The sequence below is a fragment of the Phragmites australis genome, chromosome 10 (genome assembly GCF_958298935.1).
Source record: "Phragmites australis chromosome 10, lpPhrAust1.1, whole genome shotgun sequence".
Lineage (NCBI taxonomy): Eukaryota > Viridiplantae > Streptophyta > Magnoliopsida > Poales > Poaceae > Phragmites > Phragmites australis.
Window position 1 is genome coordinate 10,844,441 of NC_084930.1, and position 17,130 is coordinate 10,861,570.

Below are 17,130 nucleotides of genomic sequence, written 5' to 3' on the forward strand. Positions count from 1 at the left end.
TTCTAGAGAGATTAAAGTTCTCTACAAGCTCCAGTGGTCAGACCGCCACCCTGGCAGTCAAACAGGAGTTCTTGGCAGTCAGACCGTCACTCCGTGACCAGCTCATCTGACACTCAGAGAAATGGCGATAACTTTCTAACCTGATGTCCGATTTAGGTGATCTTGGACTTTACGGAAAGCTTATTCAGAGGGTTACACATCCCAACTTATTGCTTGATCTCAAACACATTGGATCAAACCTAAAACATAGTCCAAAGATCTACCACAATGAAAACTGCATGATCCTTAACCTTTTTGCAAAACAAATTTGTGACCTAAAGGTTCCATACGACCAAGGGTTAATGCATTCACTATGACAACTTGCAGAACAGCTTTGCAAACTTAGTGACATGCCACACGGAGTAGGAACATGGACTTGAGCTATTTGCAAAACCCATTTGCAAACTATAACATCCTACCAAAGAGAGTATGCACATGCAAGATTGAGCTTATCAACATATGATAAAAACTTAAGCAATCGTCTAGACTCCTCTTAATAGTACGATATTTATCCTATCAATCCGGCCATTTCTCTTCTCTAATCACCATTGGCCGATAAAAGAAAATAACCTATATTTTATACCTTTGCCTTGAGCTAGCCATCCCTTTGGACTTAACGTACACATCATCCAAGTCTCGATGCTTCTTTTAGGCTTGTCATCAACTCTTCACTTATGCTTGATGACGATGTTCATCCTCACTTCCCATCTTGATCTTCTGGAAGCTTGATGAAGTTCACTTGATTGCTTCCCATGCATCAAGCACGGAAGACTTTTCTTTTCATACCATCTTCATTGGGTTCACCACCAAGATATGAATCGCAAGCATCAAGCACACAAGTTGTCCACTAAGCTTGTCTTGATCTTGATCTTGCTCTTCCAACTCGGCACATTGAATATCTCAATTCAATATTTGTCTTCATATGGAACCTAACTCCAACTTACTCTCAAGCACATAGCACATGGGTTAGTCCATATAACTCAATTAACAATTCCACACCTTTAGTTACTTGATCTCCACAAGTAACTTTGGTCTTTACGCTTATTGTCAATATTCTTAAGACCATCCTCAAACTTTGAGGTCTTTTCCTCTCTAGCTTCTTCTTCATCACATGAGCATCACTTAGAGCTCAATGACCTCGATGCATGTCTTTTGATCTCATGGTATTTCTCAACGAATATATGTTTATCACTTAAGCATCCCCTATGGAACAACCTACTAATAATTCTCAACATAGTTGTTAGTCTATAGGTATTATCATTAATTACCAAAACCACACTTATGGGCTCACCGAGGCGAAGACCCTGCCATAGCTGTTGACTCGCATTGATGATGCCAAGTGGTCCCTCGCAGGATGCGAAGGCGATCTGGCGGTTGTTGATGGAGAAGATGACCACACTCTCTCTACCACTTAAGGTTTGGAAGCTCATCACCGAAGGTTTCGTCGACGACCTGGTCAATGATTTCATCAAGATCACCACCATCTTCATCTCCCTCCTACATGACTCGTGTCGCCGGCTCTTGTGTCAATCGTTCCACGGCGTCGATGTCAAGGAGACACCAGAGGTGGCGGGTGAAGGGTTGGCGACCTCCAATGGACATTCTATTCTTTCTCCTATTAGACCTCTCAATCAATTCCTCCTCGTCGAAAAAAATAATGATGACTCCCAAAGGAACCATGGTGAGGGGTCTTGGAGTGAGAGATCCTATCTCTTCACTTTCTAGACCGGGCTTGGGAGACGTCGGTGGAGTGGAGGTCATGGCTTCAAGCTCTACGTGTTCTACTAGGTGTATAGGGAGAAAGGAGAAAGACGGGGTGAAAAACAAAAAGCCTCGAGTCCCCTCTATTTATAGCGACGGGAACGGGTCGCACTGTACACACGAAACCGTCAAGATCTGATATCGCTGGGTGTGATAATGAGGCTGCCTCGATCATGCAGCACGTCTAGCGAAAGTCGAGATGTTGTTGCGATATTTTGACATATCTAATCTTAGTAAAGAGGAGTGCATAGTCATGATGACACGTCAAATCAAGGGTTGCGGTGAAAACGAGCACGAGAGGGAGTGGGTTTTTAATGCTCACCTACCCGCCTGTTTGACTTTACTTGATGACCATGGAATAGTCACAATCATGAGCTCAGCGGCTAGCGCTCTCAGCGTGTGGTTGAGAGTAATGTGTCGATGCTTATGCTCCTTTTATGTCTTGATTATCATATCGACCAAAAAGACGAGGACTACATCATGCGTTTTTTTATGCATATGCTCTACTCTCCACTCAATTCATTCATCGAGTAGAGAGACGGGGGCTACATCATATAATTTTGATTCAATTCTTTTGCTTCACTTTTGTCTCTGGATATCGTACTATTCAGAGAGCCAGAAGCCACGTTGTGTGAACACTTATGCTCCATTCTATACTCTAATTCATTCATTGAGCGAAGAGACAGGAGCCACATCAGGTATATTCTGATGCATATGCTCTACTCTCTGCCTTGATTATCATATCAAGTAGAGAGTCGGGGGCTACATCGCATACTTTCGATGTTACGGCTTTACTCTTCACTCGATTCCGTCATCGAGTGGATAGCTCTCGGATAGTTGAGAGTTATAGCAACACATATCTTCAATGGTACAGGTATGTTCTTTTTCTACTCTTAGATAAAGTAATTTTCTCCTCAACCATAGAGTCGGGGGCTACATAATAATACCATACTTTTCATAAATTTTGTATATATTTTTTGTAAAAGTTTATCTGGCTTTGCATCGACTACTTTAGATAAGAGCCAGTAGATGCATATATCGGGTTGATGATGGACAACTACACCTAATAAGACATAACGGCACAAGAGATTGTCAGACATCTCATACCTAACAGCTAAAAAAGGTTCTAAAGTTCTAGTCGATCCCATGTGTGTCCTTTGTCAAGTTCATGTGTGAACACTGGTTAAAAACACAAGTCAGTGAAAGTTTGCAAAAGTCCATCATGTTTTTTGTTCCTAGTTTTACACTAGTCTTTCCTTATTATTACGGTCTTCTCGAGTGTTCACTCGAGGGCCACGCATATAATGGCTTGTTTAATCGAGTTTACAGATATCAATGAATATTCGATTAATAAGTCTTAAAGGTGGTATGCACGCCTATGGATCAAGATTGCGCCTATTCATGCTAACTCTATTTCATCGATAAGGAAATAGTAACAATAGCATGTTAGATAGGCAAAATATTAACAATGTTTCATTGCAACCATAAACAAAAATCCTACTAGTCGACTAAGGAGAAAGCTTCGATGGTATCCATGTACAAGAACACCACTTGAAATTCCTCTCAAGGGATTTTATGGTCCTGGAAATCTCGTCATGATAGGAAACTTCAAGCATGTCATAATCGTCCCAGTGGTAAGCTGAGTTCACTCGGCGGAAACTAAGAATTCAACCAGGGTTGGTACTCCAGGTACTGATGGTACAGCTTGGTCATGCCCAGTAGAATTGATCTTTCTTTCACCCAAGGAACAACCTCCCATTCTAATGGCTCCCAAATGTTATTACCGAATACGTGAAGGGAAATTGACGTCAATGCATTATGCTCGGTTGGATCATCAATTTGTTCACCAACCTTCAGGAAAAATACACGAGACTCGACCAGGAGCAATCGAGAACCACTCAGACCAGGTTGCCAGATCTCAAACTCGAGCATCGATTGTTCCAAATGTTGCCATAGCTCCCGATGGATCTCTCGAAGCCACTCCGTTCAGAAAATCCAAGATACGCCACCAAAACTTGCTACTAGAGATCTGAAACCACCGTGGTGGTCCATTGATAAGATAAATGTGCACTCATTTCATCATCTGAAGATGAAAGCATGGTATCCTTGGAACAATGATGACAAATAATTTTCCATCCTTTCGTATTACGAACCGCTCCAGGATTCACCTAGAACGCATCATAGGAAAGCGATGGGAGATTGTAGAACCATCCAATCACTGGGTTAATTACCCTACCTTTGATCTGACACCTTCGCTCGATGACGATCCAGAACCCGTTCGAGGCCCCAATCATCTCCCAGTTGTCGTGGACTAAACCTCAAAGATGAAGGTTAAAAACTGCTTCACTTCCCAGGTGATGGACCTCCACCAAGCTATCCTCGTGCATGAACGGTCCCTTCAGGATCCAAGGAGAAAATTCCACCATCCTACGCACTCCACGGCATGAGGTGCAGACACAATGGAAGAAGACAAAATCTTCTGGATGTTGTAGTTTGTTGGAGATAGTGTCGAGCATCCTCAAAGGCAAAGCCGCCCAATTGGGAGTTTCCACAATAAGATCCAAAGTGAAAGATGAAGTCTTTAAGTAGAAGGCAAATAATCGTGGATGAATTCGAAGGGTGAGACTGCAAAGGAGGCAACGAGGCTAAGATAATGACAATGAAGTTCTCCCCTCAGATAATTAAATAGGTCTTGCCTCAAGATGAGACTCGAAAATTGTTTCCAATTCGGATAAAAATTGTGGCGCTTCGATCAGCGCAAAAAGTAAGATGATGGCGATGTGTGAATCTCTACACGTCCATCTGTATTCTGCGAGCATTAAATGCTCCTATACCCGTTGTTTCAAATTTTAAAAGGTTTTTTAACTCTACTCAGGGATGGATATCGAGAAGTCGATATTACTGGCCCTTATTGAGTCTCGAGTGAGGATAATAGCATGGCACTCGACCCAAAAGTGTTTCTACTCGATACTTGGAACAAAGACTCTCCTTATTCGATTCTTTTGACAATAAGTTTGATCTACCTTACTTGATCAAACTTGGACTTGGCGGTACTCGAGTAGGCACTTGTAGAAATCCTCCCTGCTGAGTAGAGTTAGAGAGCTACTGTTGAATATCTAACTATGGGGTATATACGTATATCATATACAGACGGGGTTTGTCGTGTGCATACTTGACAACTCCGGATATTACGGAACCAAATCTGTTATACCTGATACTCCTGAAATCTAGAAGGTGTATATTAGGAAGGCCTCGATTGCTTACCCAACTCGAGAAGACTAGTATCCATAATGGATTTATCTACTTGGACGACAAGAAAAACTCACTATCAATTATGGATGGATAAAAGGTGGTACATCACCCCTATATAAGGCTGGAACCCAGATCCCGGGGGTTCTCTTTTTTGGGCTACTCAAGGCAAGCATCAAGACCTTGACACAGAAAGAACTTGACGACTTTAGCCCTATGTTAGATTAGATCCGATCTACTCTTTATAAATATGTTAGTTACATTGTCCGTACTCGAGTGAATACATATATATAATCATACACACAGGACGTTGGGTATTACTTCAACCGAAGATCCGAACATGTATACATTACATGTATCTTGCTTCATATTCGATCTCTGATTCACGAAGATAATCCCATTATTTTCTAGACACATTATCATGAACAAATCCTCGACATATATCTCCATAAAGAGTAGTATATAATTTTTTTTTCGATATTAGTACTTGCAAAATAAAAAGTGATGCACTGTGCGAGCACCAATACCAAAACCTGTTGTTGCTGGCAAGTACCAAGGTCACTGAAACTTCTGTACCTAGCTTTTGGTGGTTACCTATTTCAGCCATGGTACCATGACATAACAGGTGTAGCCTTTCTTAGTTCGAACCTTTAGTTTGTAAAGTTTTGAATTATCTGCTAAATTTGAATTACGTTGCTGTTATGCACAGAAAGTTTGGCATCAAGTACCATAGGCATAGGAAGAAGGATTCAGATCTTGCTGGATTCTCAACTAACTTGGACTCAGCTCGGTCCTATAGCAAGCTGAGATATCTATCTATTACTATTCTAGTCTAATATATATATTTGTCCTAGTTTATATAATCTTTACAAAGTTAGTCAGATGGCACCTAATTTATAAAGGTAGCCTAGCCTTGTTTCAATATTAGTACTCCATTTGTCCATAACTATAGGGTGGTGTATAATTTGAATATTCTTGTCTGTAAATATAAGGTTCATTCCACATTCCAATATAGTATATGTGTGCTTTTCACTACATTCCCCTAATAAATACGTGTCTTTTACTTTGCATTGCTTACATGCATATATTGGATATAGGCTCTCTAGTGACAATAATTAGGGTTACTCCAGTCATTTTAAATGCTCCCTGGTCTATGTGAAAGACAAAATATGCCCTACAATTTAAATTTTAGACATGTATATCTGCACATAGCAATGTGTGTGTGTGTATATATATAACTTTACTATACTATCCCCGATCCAACTTTACCAGCCAACCCCCCACCACCCCACCAACGCACAAATAAGTATGACTATAAACACTATGTCGTGTTCATAAATGTATGTGCTTATACTTATAAATAGTTTACTTCATTAATTTTTTTGCAAAAGTTCAATATTTTTTGGTAGCACAATGTATGAACTATTAATTGGATATCTAAATGTGTTTTTTTTTTCAGGTAGTCACTTCTTTATATTGAGAGATATTAGTTATTATACACAGCGTGTTGTGAAACATAATGAAGTTTGTAATACCTGGGATGTGTTAAGTAAGACACACATATGATATGTTTTTACGAACAAAGAATGAGGTGTTTATAGACATAGACTACTGATATTACTAATTACAAATCAGTGGCATACCATGATGCATGAACTATTAATGAGATATCTAAATGTTTTTTATGATAAGGTAGTGACTTCTTTATACTAAGAGATATTAGTTATTACACACAGCGTTTTGTGAGACATAATGAAGTTAATTCCTATGATGTGTTAAGTATGAAACGCATATGACTTGTTTTTATGAACAAAGAATGAGCTGTTTTTAGATATAAACTACAGATATTACTAATTATGAATCGCTGGAATAGCATATGTGCTTAAACATATGTATAGATAGTTCAACAGTATTGAACTTTTGTCAAAAAAGATATTGAACTTTTGCAAAAAAGATTGATGAAGTAAACTATTTACAATTATAAGCAAATATATTGATGAACACGATATAGTGTTTACAATCATGCTTATTTTGTGCGTGGCTAGGGTGGTGAGGGGCTGGTTGAGTTGTGGGTGGGGGCCTGGCTCATTCAATTAGGTTGAGGTATGAACTAACTATTCCATACCCAGGATATGAATTAGTGTTGGTGTGTGTGTGTATATATTGTGTGCCTGCGTGTGTGCTCATGCCACGTGCATGCATTGTTGAATGTGGTTGTGCCACTAAAAGATTGAAGTAATTAATTAATGACGCATTATCTAAATGTAGTTTCCTAATGGATTCGGATCACGTCAGCCTTAGTTGCATCCTAGCACACTGTAATGTTCTTGTGAAGTAAATATTGCAAAGAAAAAACAAGAGAAATTGTCAAAATCCCGTTGGCCACCAATGACAGTATTTCGTTGTTGCAGATTATACGCGAGCCAAAGGAGTTGCTTGAGATCATCCCTCTAGAGCTCCACTTTTCCTTGGAGCGAAACAAGCGGGTCCCTTGCTTCGTAAAACTAACCAACAAGACTGATGAAACTGTTGCGTTTTATTTTGGAGTTACAAGAAAAAAAAAACAAAGAGAGAATCCTTTATATGCCATCTAATATTATACTTTTCCTTTTATGCGATCGAAAAAATTGATTCCCTTCCATATCACTGTTTCATCCCTTCCTTTGCCATTTTGGCTACCAAGAATTCAAGATGCCATGAACTAGTGGTGAAAAGGACGGTTTTGTCCTTGATACTTCTTTCTCTGGTCTGTATACAGAGCAGAAAACTTGAGCTTCAACCATGGCGATGGAGGTTGGCAGTATGGTAATGGGGTGGCTATTAGGCTTGCAAAAGTAGCAAAATGGAATGTTCCTGACAATATTGCAAAAGTAGCAATATGATAATGAGCTTGGACAGAATAAGAGGGGACCAATCTAACATGAGCTACAAAAAGAAGGGGCCAGATTAGCAATTCGATGGCACTTGAGTAGTGCAATGAAGTATTTCTTTAAGAACATTTCAAGATTATGGGGTTATGGCCCATTTTAGCCCTCACTAATGTCCGCCACTGGCTTGCAGTGCTCATCGTGTTGCCATTAAACATACATTCTTTGGCAGTAGAAAATGGTTTCTTATTCAGATGTTTTCCATGGCAGTACAATGTACAGCTAGAAAAACGTTCGATGCTTAGGAACGGTCGATCGCCGAATGGCATGGCATGTTCATACTTCCTCCAATCTCAGACGCATGCCGTTTTAGCCTTTCCAACAAATTCTTAAAGGAATTTTTTTCGAGCCATTAACATAAGTCTTAGCTATACCTTCCACATCATTTAGACAGTCAAAGATATAAATCTCACAACCCATAATGTCTAATAGTAGGGCTAAATATAGGCATAACTTGTAGACACTCTTATTTACCACAATGCATTGTTTTACTTATATCTTATTTCTTGGATTATGTGAACAAGCTCCTATGCAACTTTTATGCTATGTCTATGTGTAAGATTCTATGCCATGCTAATGTCTTAGAGCGTCTCTAATCATATATGTCAGCTAGCTATATGGTTCTCCTTTTAAGATTTTTGTCTAAGTGAATGAGAGATCCATATATATCAGCTAGCTATATGGTTCTCCTTTTAAGATTTTTGTCTAAGTGAATGAGAGATCCCAAGAAAAGATAGAAAAGCTAGCTTTTAATCTGTAGATAGACTGTAACATATATGAGGCATTAAATATAAGATAAAAGGTTTAATGTAATTGATTGAAATAAAATATAGGTGGGTGGACTAATTAAAACTTTAATTATGCTATATAGCAGCAATTGGAGAGATAAGTTCTTGTATTATCTATAAATCATATGAAAAAATAATAAATAACAGCTAACTATATTGTTAGAGACACTCAAGACACCACCTTACTCTATCTTCCTTTAGTTCATTGACATATTATTTTTTATCCTAAATAGCTGGCTAATTAATATCTAAGATACTACTCTCTCTGATTACAAATATAGATCATTTTAATCTCCTCAACTATTCTCTAAATATAAATTATTCTCAAACTTTTATATATTTTTTTCTCTTTCGTTCCTTTCTTGTCATTGTTCAATGAATGCTACCACTCTCACAAATTAATGAATTATCTTTTTCAATGCAAAATAAATAAAGGGCAACAAGATCATTTGATCTACTTTCTTAATCTTTGTGCACAAATCTAAAACGATCTACATTTGTAATCGGAGGGAGTATATGTCATGGAGCATTGGGAATGGAATGGTGTGCTCTGTACTGATTGGACTCTTTTGTGTGTGCTTTTTTGTGGGTGAAACCGTCTTGTCATAACTTCGTCTGTTCAGTGCTTATTGCTCCGTTTCCATTGGAAAGCACATGTCCTTACAGTACAAGATCACTCTTCACTCTTCACTCAGAAATCAAGGCATAGAACAGCAAAATACAATAATGATGTCGCCAATGTAGAATAAGCAGCAATTGAGGCGTTACTGAAGTTGTGGATTGATATATAGTGGAGATCCGGAAAAGGTCAAAGCATTGCTTTAACTCGGTGGCTCAGACATTGGTTCAAAACATGTTCAAATGACTGCATATTCGCCAGGACAACACATACTTTCAGAATCTGTCATATCCTACGACTACGGCTAAAGAACACAAACAGACGGGCTTGCATAGCCATAGTAGTCAGACGTAAACACCACTTGCAAGGAGCACGAATAGAGACCCAAAGCCCTGCGGAACAATTAAATCTAACTTAGACATGAATTGATCACCCTACGGAATTGTGAAACAACCAAAAATCTTTATAAGCCTTACCAGAAATACAGAAGCAACAGCTGCAGTTGCGATCTCCTTTGCCAGGCTACGGCTCCGCCTGGATGAAGTTGCTTCGTAACTGAAATAGACCAAACCATTAGCAAACAACTGCGGATACTAGATACTTTGCTCTCCTCATTTAAGCTCTATATAACTCTACTATCTATCATGAAATTTGAAGCATGTGGCTTCGTTCAGCAATCAATTCACAGTATTTATAATTTGTCCTTGCTTCTTTTGAATAATTAATTATGTCCTTGCAAATAGCAAGATCCTATTTACTGGCAAGCATTTTCCTCATAAAACAGATGTCAAGTTTAGTGCTACAGTTAATTCAGCAATTCCTATATCCTGCTCCTGCTTATTTCATTTTGTGCCAAGATTGTACAAAGGACATGTATAAACTATAATTGCTAGTTTGCTACTGCAATTTAATCTCGAAGATGTGATCTGGTTCTGTTTACACCATAAGGCCAGGACTAATGACCTAAAAACTGATAGAACTAGAGCCAGAGCAGGAATCTACTGGAGAGTGGTGGTCATTTTTTATATAATGGAGAAGACAGAAATATGAAACAACATTGATGGAATATACAAGCCAACCAAATTCAAGTATTCAACACAAGAACAGTAACTTTGTTGATTGGGATTATGACAAGATGGGAAATCAAAGCAGAGTACATGCATAGGATGTGTATGCCAACATACAGGATACAGCATTTGACCTTCCTTCTGATAAGTGAAATCCAATTAGATTTGGAATTTTGGACAGGTACTACAAAGTCTTCTAGTCACTACAACTGCTAGACATTCTTTTTGTTGCATTTGTTAGGACCAGTTGAAAGGAAGTGATAATCCGGATAGGCATAGATTCACACAAAAAATAACAGATATAGACATATAGTCAGTTGAACTCACAACGAGTGAGTTTCACAAGTTGGTCAGAATTAGGGCCGGTGAGGTTAATCAGGTTCGTGAAACCAGCCATAACTAGGCCAGCTACCAGAAACTTGGCAAAATCAATGTCTGGTTTACCAGACAAGGTATATGGGCACTTTTCTAGAGTAAATCATGTCAAGTTACAAGACCTATATGGTGCGTGTTCTATTCTAGCAACCAAACTCTATTTTCACATATCCAGATCCTAATCCCAGGAATCCAAATTCGCCAAGAAAAAATTTCCTTCTCCACCATGCAGAAAAGAGTTCATAAGCTTCAAGTGAACTACACAACTAGCAAGGACTCAAATCCATCAAATTCCACTAGATGATGCTGCCGCAGCAAAACCCCAGACACAGGAAAAAAAACTTGACCAAAACTAAATTCACGAGATCAAGGTAATCCCTGTGTTACTGTCATCCCACATCAAACGCCTAGGGATCAATAACCTCAACGGCACCTAGCAACAGTACATCAGTCAAGATGCTACCACCTACAGGGCTACACCCATCTTGAGCAGGTTTATCCCCTACCCGTATAGGGCAGAATGCTACCACGTACAGATCAAGCCAACGAAGCAACGCATGAGATCACCGATCCGAACGTGCAGATGGATCAATTCAAGAAGCTAGCACACAACTACGCGGATCAGATCAGAGAACACTGGTTCGCACAGATCGCAAGAAGAGCGAGGTAGCAGACTCACATGAAGAAGGAGGCGGTGAGCATGAGCCCGACGGAGACCATGACGACGGCCAGCGTCGGGTACCACTCCACCGGCACGGGGCTCGAGATCGCCTTCGCCTCCTGCGACAAAATCCATCCCCAGCAGCGCGTCAGCACAGCGGGCTCGCAAAACTCTAGATCCAAGCAGGAGCTGGCGCTCGCGGGCTTACCATTCCTTCGGATCTGCTGCGGCTGCCCGTAGTCGTCGTCGCCGCCGCCGCCTGCCCGCCTCGTATCGTCTTCGCCGGGACGAACTGGTTGGCTACTGGGGCCTGGTGAAGCGATCGAAATCCGAAGTGATGGAGCAAGTATGTGAACAGTACGCTGCTTTAATATTACATTTGGTTTTAAAAGGACAAATTAGATGTATTTTATGTGTACGTCAGGATCAAATTTAATATATATGGTGGTTTTATAAGTGAATTATTATAAAATGATATGTATGTTTTAAAGAAAATAAGAAGATAACTTCTAACGGTAGGGAGTATTTTATCTCTCCACAAGCGTTGTCCGGGAGAGTGCTAGCCTAGAACATAGTCTTCAGGTCGAAGACTTCCTTCGCCTAAACTCAGCTTCCATCATCTGGGGCATTCTCGAAGTCTTCACCTTCTAAGCAGCAAAAAGTTGGGAAAGACAAGCGTGAGTACATTGAGTACTCAGTAAGTGTGAGAAAAATATAACATTAATGTTTAAGATAAGAAAGGCTCGACTCAGATTGACTGCATATATGACATCCTAATCTAGGACTTAGCAACTTTATTTACTATATGTGACGACACTAATATTAGAGGAACAGCTCATCAGATTTCATCTGACTACCAAACTTACCAGATATCCCATATCTAGCTACCAATTCATCGAGGCACTACAACCCGACTACCTAAAACCAACTATTCAAGATCCTCATTAATTATGAAGAAGTCTAAGCTCACTCTTGACTGTGAACATAGCTGATCGATCAATTTTATACTCTGCAAAGTCTGCACAATATACCTACGAGTCGTGAACAACTCTTTTGCCGGTACCCGTCAGTATCTTACACACTTTCAAGGTGTGCGTCGAGAGATCACTACAAGACGTTACAAAGCTCTCGCCGAATTGCAAGCACCCACTAAGGTTTCACCGCAAATAGCGATTCCATCACTGCAAAAGCCCCCTCTTATACCACTCAACTGTCTAATGTTGCTCATAGAATCGAATGGATGGCTAATTAATCGGTCAAGCCGTACCCATATAGGCCTCGTGCTTGCGCTTTTATGCCGGGTTACATGTCCATGAACCGATCCTTAGGATCTCAAGCAGTTACTCGCACATCACCTAATACGCACATAGTAGTCATACCAACTAAACCAACCTACCTAGATCTCTATGTTCCATATTGCTACAAAAGATTACCCAAACTAGTTTATGTTGCATAGACCATTAATCAAATTGATATTTATCCCACCCGATTTGACAACATAACTAAACATTTTAACCCTTGACACCCAACTACAACACACACGATAAAGATAATCATAGAAAGTACTAATAAACTCTAAATATGGGATTCATATTGACAAAAGCATATAATTAGAAAGTAAAAGACACACTTTTCTATAATAGGTTCACTGTGATCAAGGAGACTTGCCTTCAACAGTGGGATGTTCAAACTCTTCAAAAGTCTAGTCCTGCAGATTCAGAAATTGCTCGTCTTCTATTGCAATCACACACACAGAAACAAACAAGTATAAACATCTAAGAACAGTATACTAAACAGAAGCAAAGCGCTATGAAAAACCTACTAACAAATAGTACTCCTTATTATGATTGTGTGAGTGCAAGAATCATCTAAAACGGAGCTCGTATGGAAAAGTTATGAGGATTTTAAGCTACATGGGCTTTTTTGAAAAAGAAAATTGGCTAACTTGTAAAAATAGAAAGTTATAAGGACTTATTTGTAAATTGTAGGGACCTATTTGTAAATGAGTAAAAATTCAGAGGACTGAAAGTAAAATAACAGTACTGACAGGGGTATAATTGTGAAAATAGTAAAATCTAAGGGCCTAAATGTAAGATTACCTAATTTCATAGATTAAAAGATTTATTTTTGAATTGAGAAATCTAATTAATACGTCAGCAGGTTGACTGGGCTCAGGTAGGTGACATGGCTTGCCACATACGACAAAAACATCCACGTGGACACATAAACCCAGTCATCAATATGGACACGTAACAAGATCCTATTGGCTAGCGAAGAGGTACGGTGATGTTCTAATCTTAACCATTGATTAAGAATTGGACGACTTACCGATTTCCTTCTTCCTCTGGGTGACGTGAAAGACGTCACGGGGCAGATGGATCTTAAGTACCAATCCCTTCTTCTATTGTAAGAGTGTTTTACCGTTGGTTTGGGATCGAATTGTGCGGATACATTTTTTAAAAAAAAAATTAAATAAAAATTGTAAATATGTGTTTCTGTTTTGAAAAATTAGAGATTATTTGTCACCATACGAACTGACGATATATTTAAAGATAAGAAAAATCCTATACGTAAAAAAATATTCTTGATTGAATGGCCCGGCCCACAAGTTTGGGCACGAAAAAGTTGTTCCTTTCGTGGCCTGGCCCAACTACACTTGCGACACCTACGACCATGCCATCCATTTCAATTTCCAGCGAATTTTGGATTTGCATCAGATTCAAGTGCGATTTTCATGTCGCGAACTTTGTAACCACGTGTAAGACGATGTGCTTGCATTATAATATTTGAGTGCTTAGGGGTATTTAATTGTTGATTATGCGCCAGACTAAACACTTTCTTGCGAGCTTATGGTCCTCAAAAACCTGTGCTTTTCAAGAACATACTGACTTAAACTACTCACCAGTAGTCGGTAGCATCACAGACAAGCGAGAAGCGACGTGATACCAGTATGGTCTGCAACGCTGCCCGCGGGCAGAGGGAGAGGTGAGAGGCAGCCAAGCCGCTGGCCACTTGCAGACAAACAGCTCGGCTCACATCGAAGTGCAAAGTGCGCCAGCTCGCGTACAGCCTCAGTCCCATCTCCGGCTGCCGATGGGTCACCGGCGACGGGCGCCGGGTTCCTGTAGGCTCTCGGCTATATTCGCGAGCCTCATGCCGATGGGACAGGGACAGGGACAGGAGAGAGCACATGCAGTGCAGGCACGGCCGCGCGTCCTTCCGCCGAGTGAACTGGACTGGATGGACGCATACGCGGGAGCTGGTTTTCTTCGCCTCGTCATGCATGCCATACCGACACCGTGCGGCGCTGCCAAGAACGACCACGTTTTCACGTTCTGCTCCCTACGGGTACGGTTCTACCTTCAGATGCAGTGCCGCGCCTCATATTGACCCTCGGAGTTTTTGCTTCCGTGACTTCAAAGGAGGAAAAAAAAGAGGAATTTCTAAATCTCACTGAACGTTTTAGATTGCTCGAACGTGTGAAATTTGGTGCCTCGTATTTGTACCACTGACTTTTTTTTTTTTTGCAGATGGGAGCACTCGCATACTCATATCAAAGGAGGTGGGCACGGGGTCCCATCAAGGTTTACAAATTCGTTTTATAGTCGGAAATCAGGATCCACCAAATTTTTTAAATTCACGAATATAAAAAAATTGCTCAAATTTTTGCGAGAATTCAGCTAAATCACTCAATCAAATTTGTAAAATTCGGTGAGAATTTGACTAAATCAACCAATTGGTATCCGCTCGAATTCAACCGAAAACCGATCGTATTTTTTGAATTTTCCACATTGAACACATTTTGAACGAATTCTTTAAAAACAGTACAATTTTCCCGATTTGCTGAGCGCATTTCTCGAATTGCAGTGAATTTCAATAAAAAAACAAAAAATTACTCAACCTTGTAAAATCAACAACTAATTTATCTGAGCTTCAAGTCAAGTGAAACAAATTTTATTGGTTTCCTTGTAACATGATCAACATGATAAAAGTATTTATACTCATAGAAAAGTTGAATATTTTATGTGAGAAAATGTATTTTCTAAACCTAGTTAAATGCATAGTTAATTCTTTGCTAATCCAAAAATCATAAAACCAATTTTGTTAGTTTTCTTACATGATCCTATATCTTTTGAAAATACATGACATCATGAAATAGCTATTGTAACATGCATAATTGTGTAAATGTGTTGCAACTAGATTAATTCATAACTCACCCATCACACCTCCAAGATTAGTAAAACCACTTTTATTAGTTTACTTATACTATACTTTATGTAGGAAAAATAATGGTAGACATGAAAAAACTGATTACAGTGTTGCTTCTTAACATGTTCACTTTATGCTTTTGAACTTTGTATAAATCATGGAGAAATCAAGAAAACTCTAAATAAAGTAAAACCAATTTTAATGATCCTCTTAAGATATGCTCTATATAAAAAAAAATATGTATTTGCATGTTAAGTTTTTTCTTAATGTGATGGGCTAAATCATCTTGTTCATACAGCCCATTTCAACCTTTGCTTTTTTTTTTAACTTCCTCTCTATAAAATATGATGCAAACGACATAATTTTTGAAAAGAAAAAAATCACATAAGATTTTAAAATTATCTCTAGTATTTTTAGAATTTTTATAATTTTTTAAAAACTTTTAAAATTTAAATTAAAAACCGGTCAAATTTTGAATACGGTATGAACTAAATTGATGTAATATCACGAATATCGAGCAGTTTTTCAATAAATTTCAAACCCTGTCCGATCCCGCTTGTTCCTTGTACCACTGACCTCAGTAAAAGATTGCTGCACAGAAGAAGAAAGTTTTGTACTGCAGGAATGACAAGATAAGGGCTCTCTATAAAATAATATTGCAGTACAGAATTGAGATCTTCTGTCCTGCCGGTTCAGACCGTGTACTCGATCATGCAGTAGTAGCGAAGAGTTGCTCGCTGGTCTTTTTCACCGACTCCAGGACAAGCGAGAGGTTCGTTTGTTTATGCTCGCATTGGTTGGCATGTGGCCATCCATCAACCATCGGAAAGTTAGTGATGCGTTTGGGCGCAGTGCAGAAGAGTGCTCCTGCTCTGCTCTGCTTTTCAGACACCGGCGCCGGCAACGGCAAAGCCAGGCAGGACGGGAGAGGGGCCCATGCCTGGCACAAGAGCCCTCTATCCAAAACATGAGTCGAGTGCAGCCGCTAGTGTTGGCCGAACTGTGGTTCTGTGAACCATGCCGGTTTCACATTTTCTCTTTTTTTGCTATAAGGAAAAAGTTCGGCTGGAAAGTCTTTTAACAGCACAATATGAGAAAGAATTAGTGGATTAGAACAAGGCCAAGGAATTCCCATCACGATCAGATTCCCGTCGTAAAGGGATTCTCGTTCCTTTCAGCGTTCTCAACGGTTTCTCTTCACGGTTTCCTTCACGACGGGGTTCCCAGGATCATTCCCTTCAAAACAGGATTCTCTCTTCTTTCCCTTCGCGATTCCCTTCGAAGGGAAGCTGTTGGAGATGAGAGGAAATAAAGGGAATGGAAACAGGGAAGGGAATCGGGAAGGGAACGAAATGAAGAAAATATGGTTGGGATAGTCTTAAGAACAGGAAGAAACCATCTTATGATGTGTGATGGGAATCTTACGAACCCATCG

At 39.6% G+C, this 17,130-nt stretch overlaps 1 protein-coding gene across 1 annotated transcript; it reads right to left on the bottom strand.

Moving 5' to 3' along the window:
• Nucleotides 1-9,552: 9,552 nt before the first annotated feature.
• On the bottom strand, nucleotides 9,553-11,856 carry LOC133883740 (uncharacterized). Its single transcript, XM_062323158.1, has 4 exons — nucleotides 11,695-11,856; nucleotides 11,505-11,605; nucleotides 9,860-9,938; nucleotides 9,553-9,775 (listed from the first exon to the last, which is right to left on the bottom strand). Exons 1-4 carry the CDS (start codon nucleotides 11,695-11,697, stop codon nucleotides 9,728-9,730), a joined length of 231 nt encoding a protein of 76 aa, XP_062179142.1. The 5' UTR covers nucleotides 11,698-11,856; the 3' UTR covers nucleotides 9,553-9,727.
• Nucleotides 11,857-17,130: the final 5,274 nt, after the last annotated feature.

Excerpts from the sequence above, each read along its gene's own strand:
- LOC133883740 (XM_062323158.1), bottom strand. Across the intron at positions 9,939-11,504 it reads CTCACCGCCTCCTTCTTCAT|TTACGAAGCAACTTCATCCA; the intron begins GTGAGTCTGCTA and ends GGTCTATTTCAG. Across the intron at positions 9,776-9,859 it reads CTGTTGCTTCTGTATTTCTG|GGCTTTGGGTCTCTATTCGT; the intron begins GTAAGGCTTATA and ends ATTGTTCCGCAG.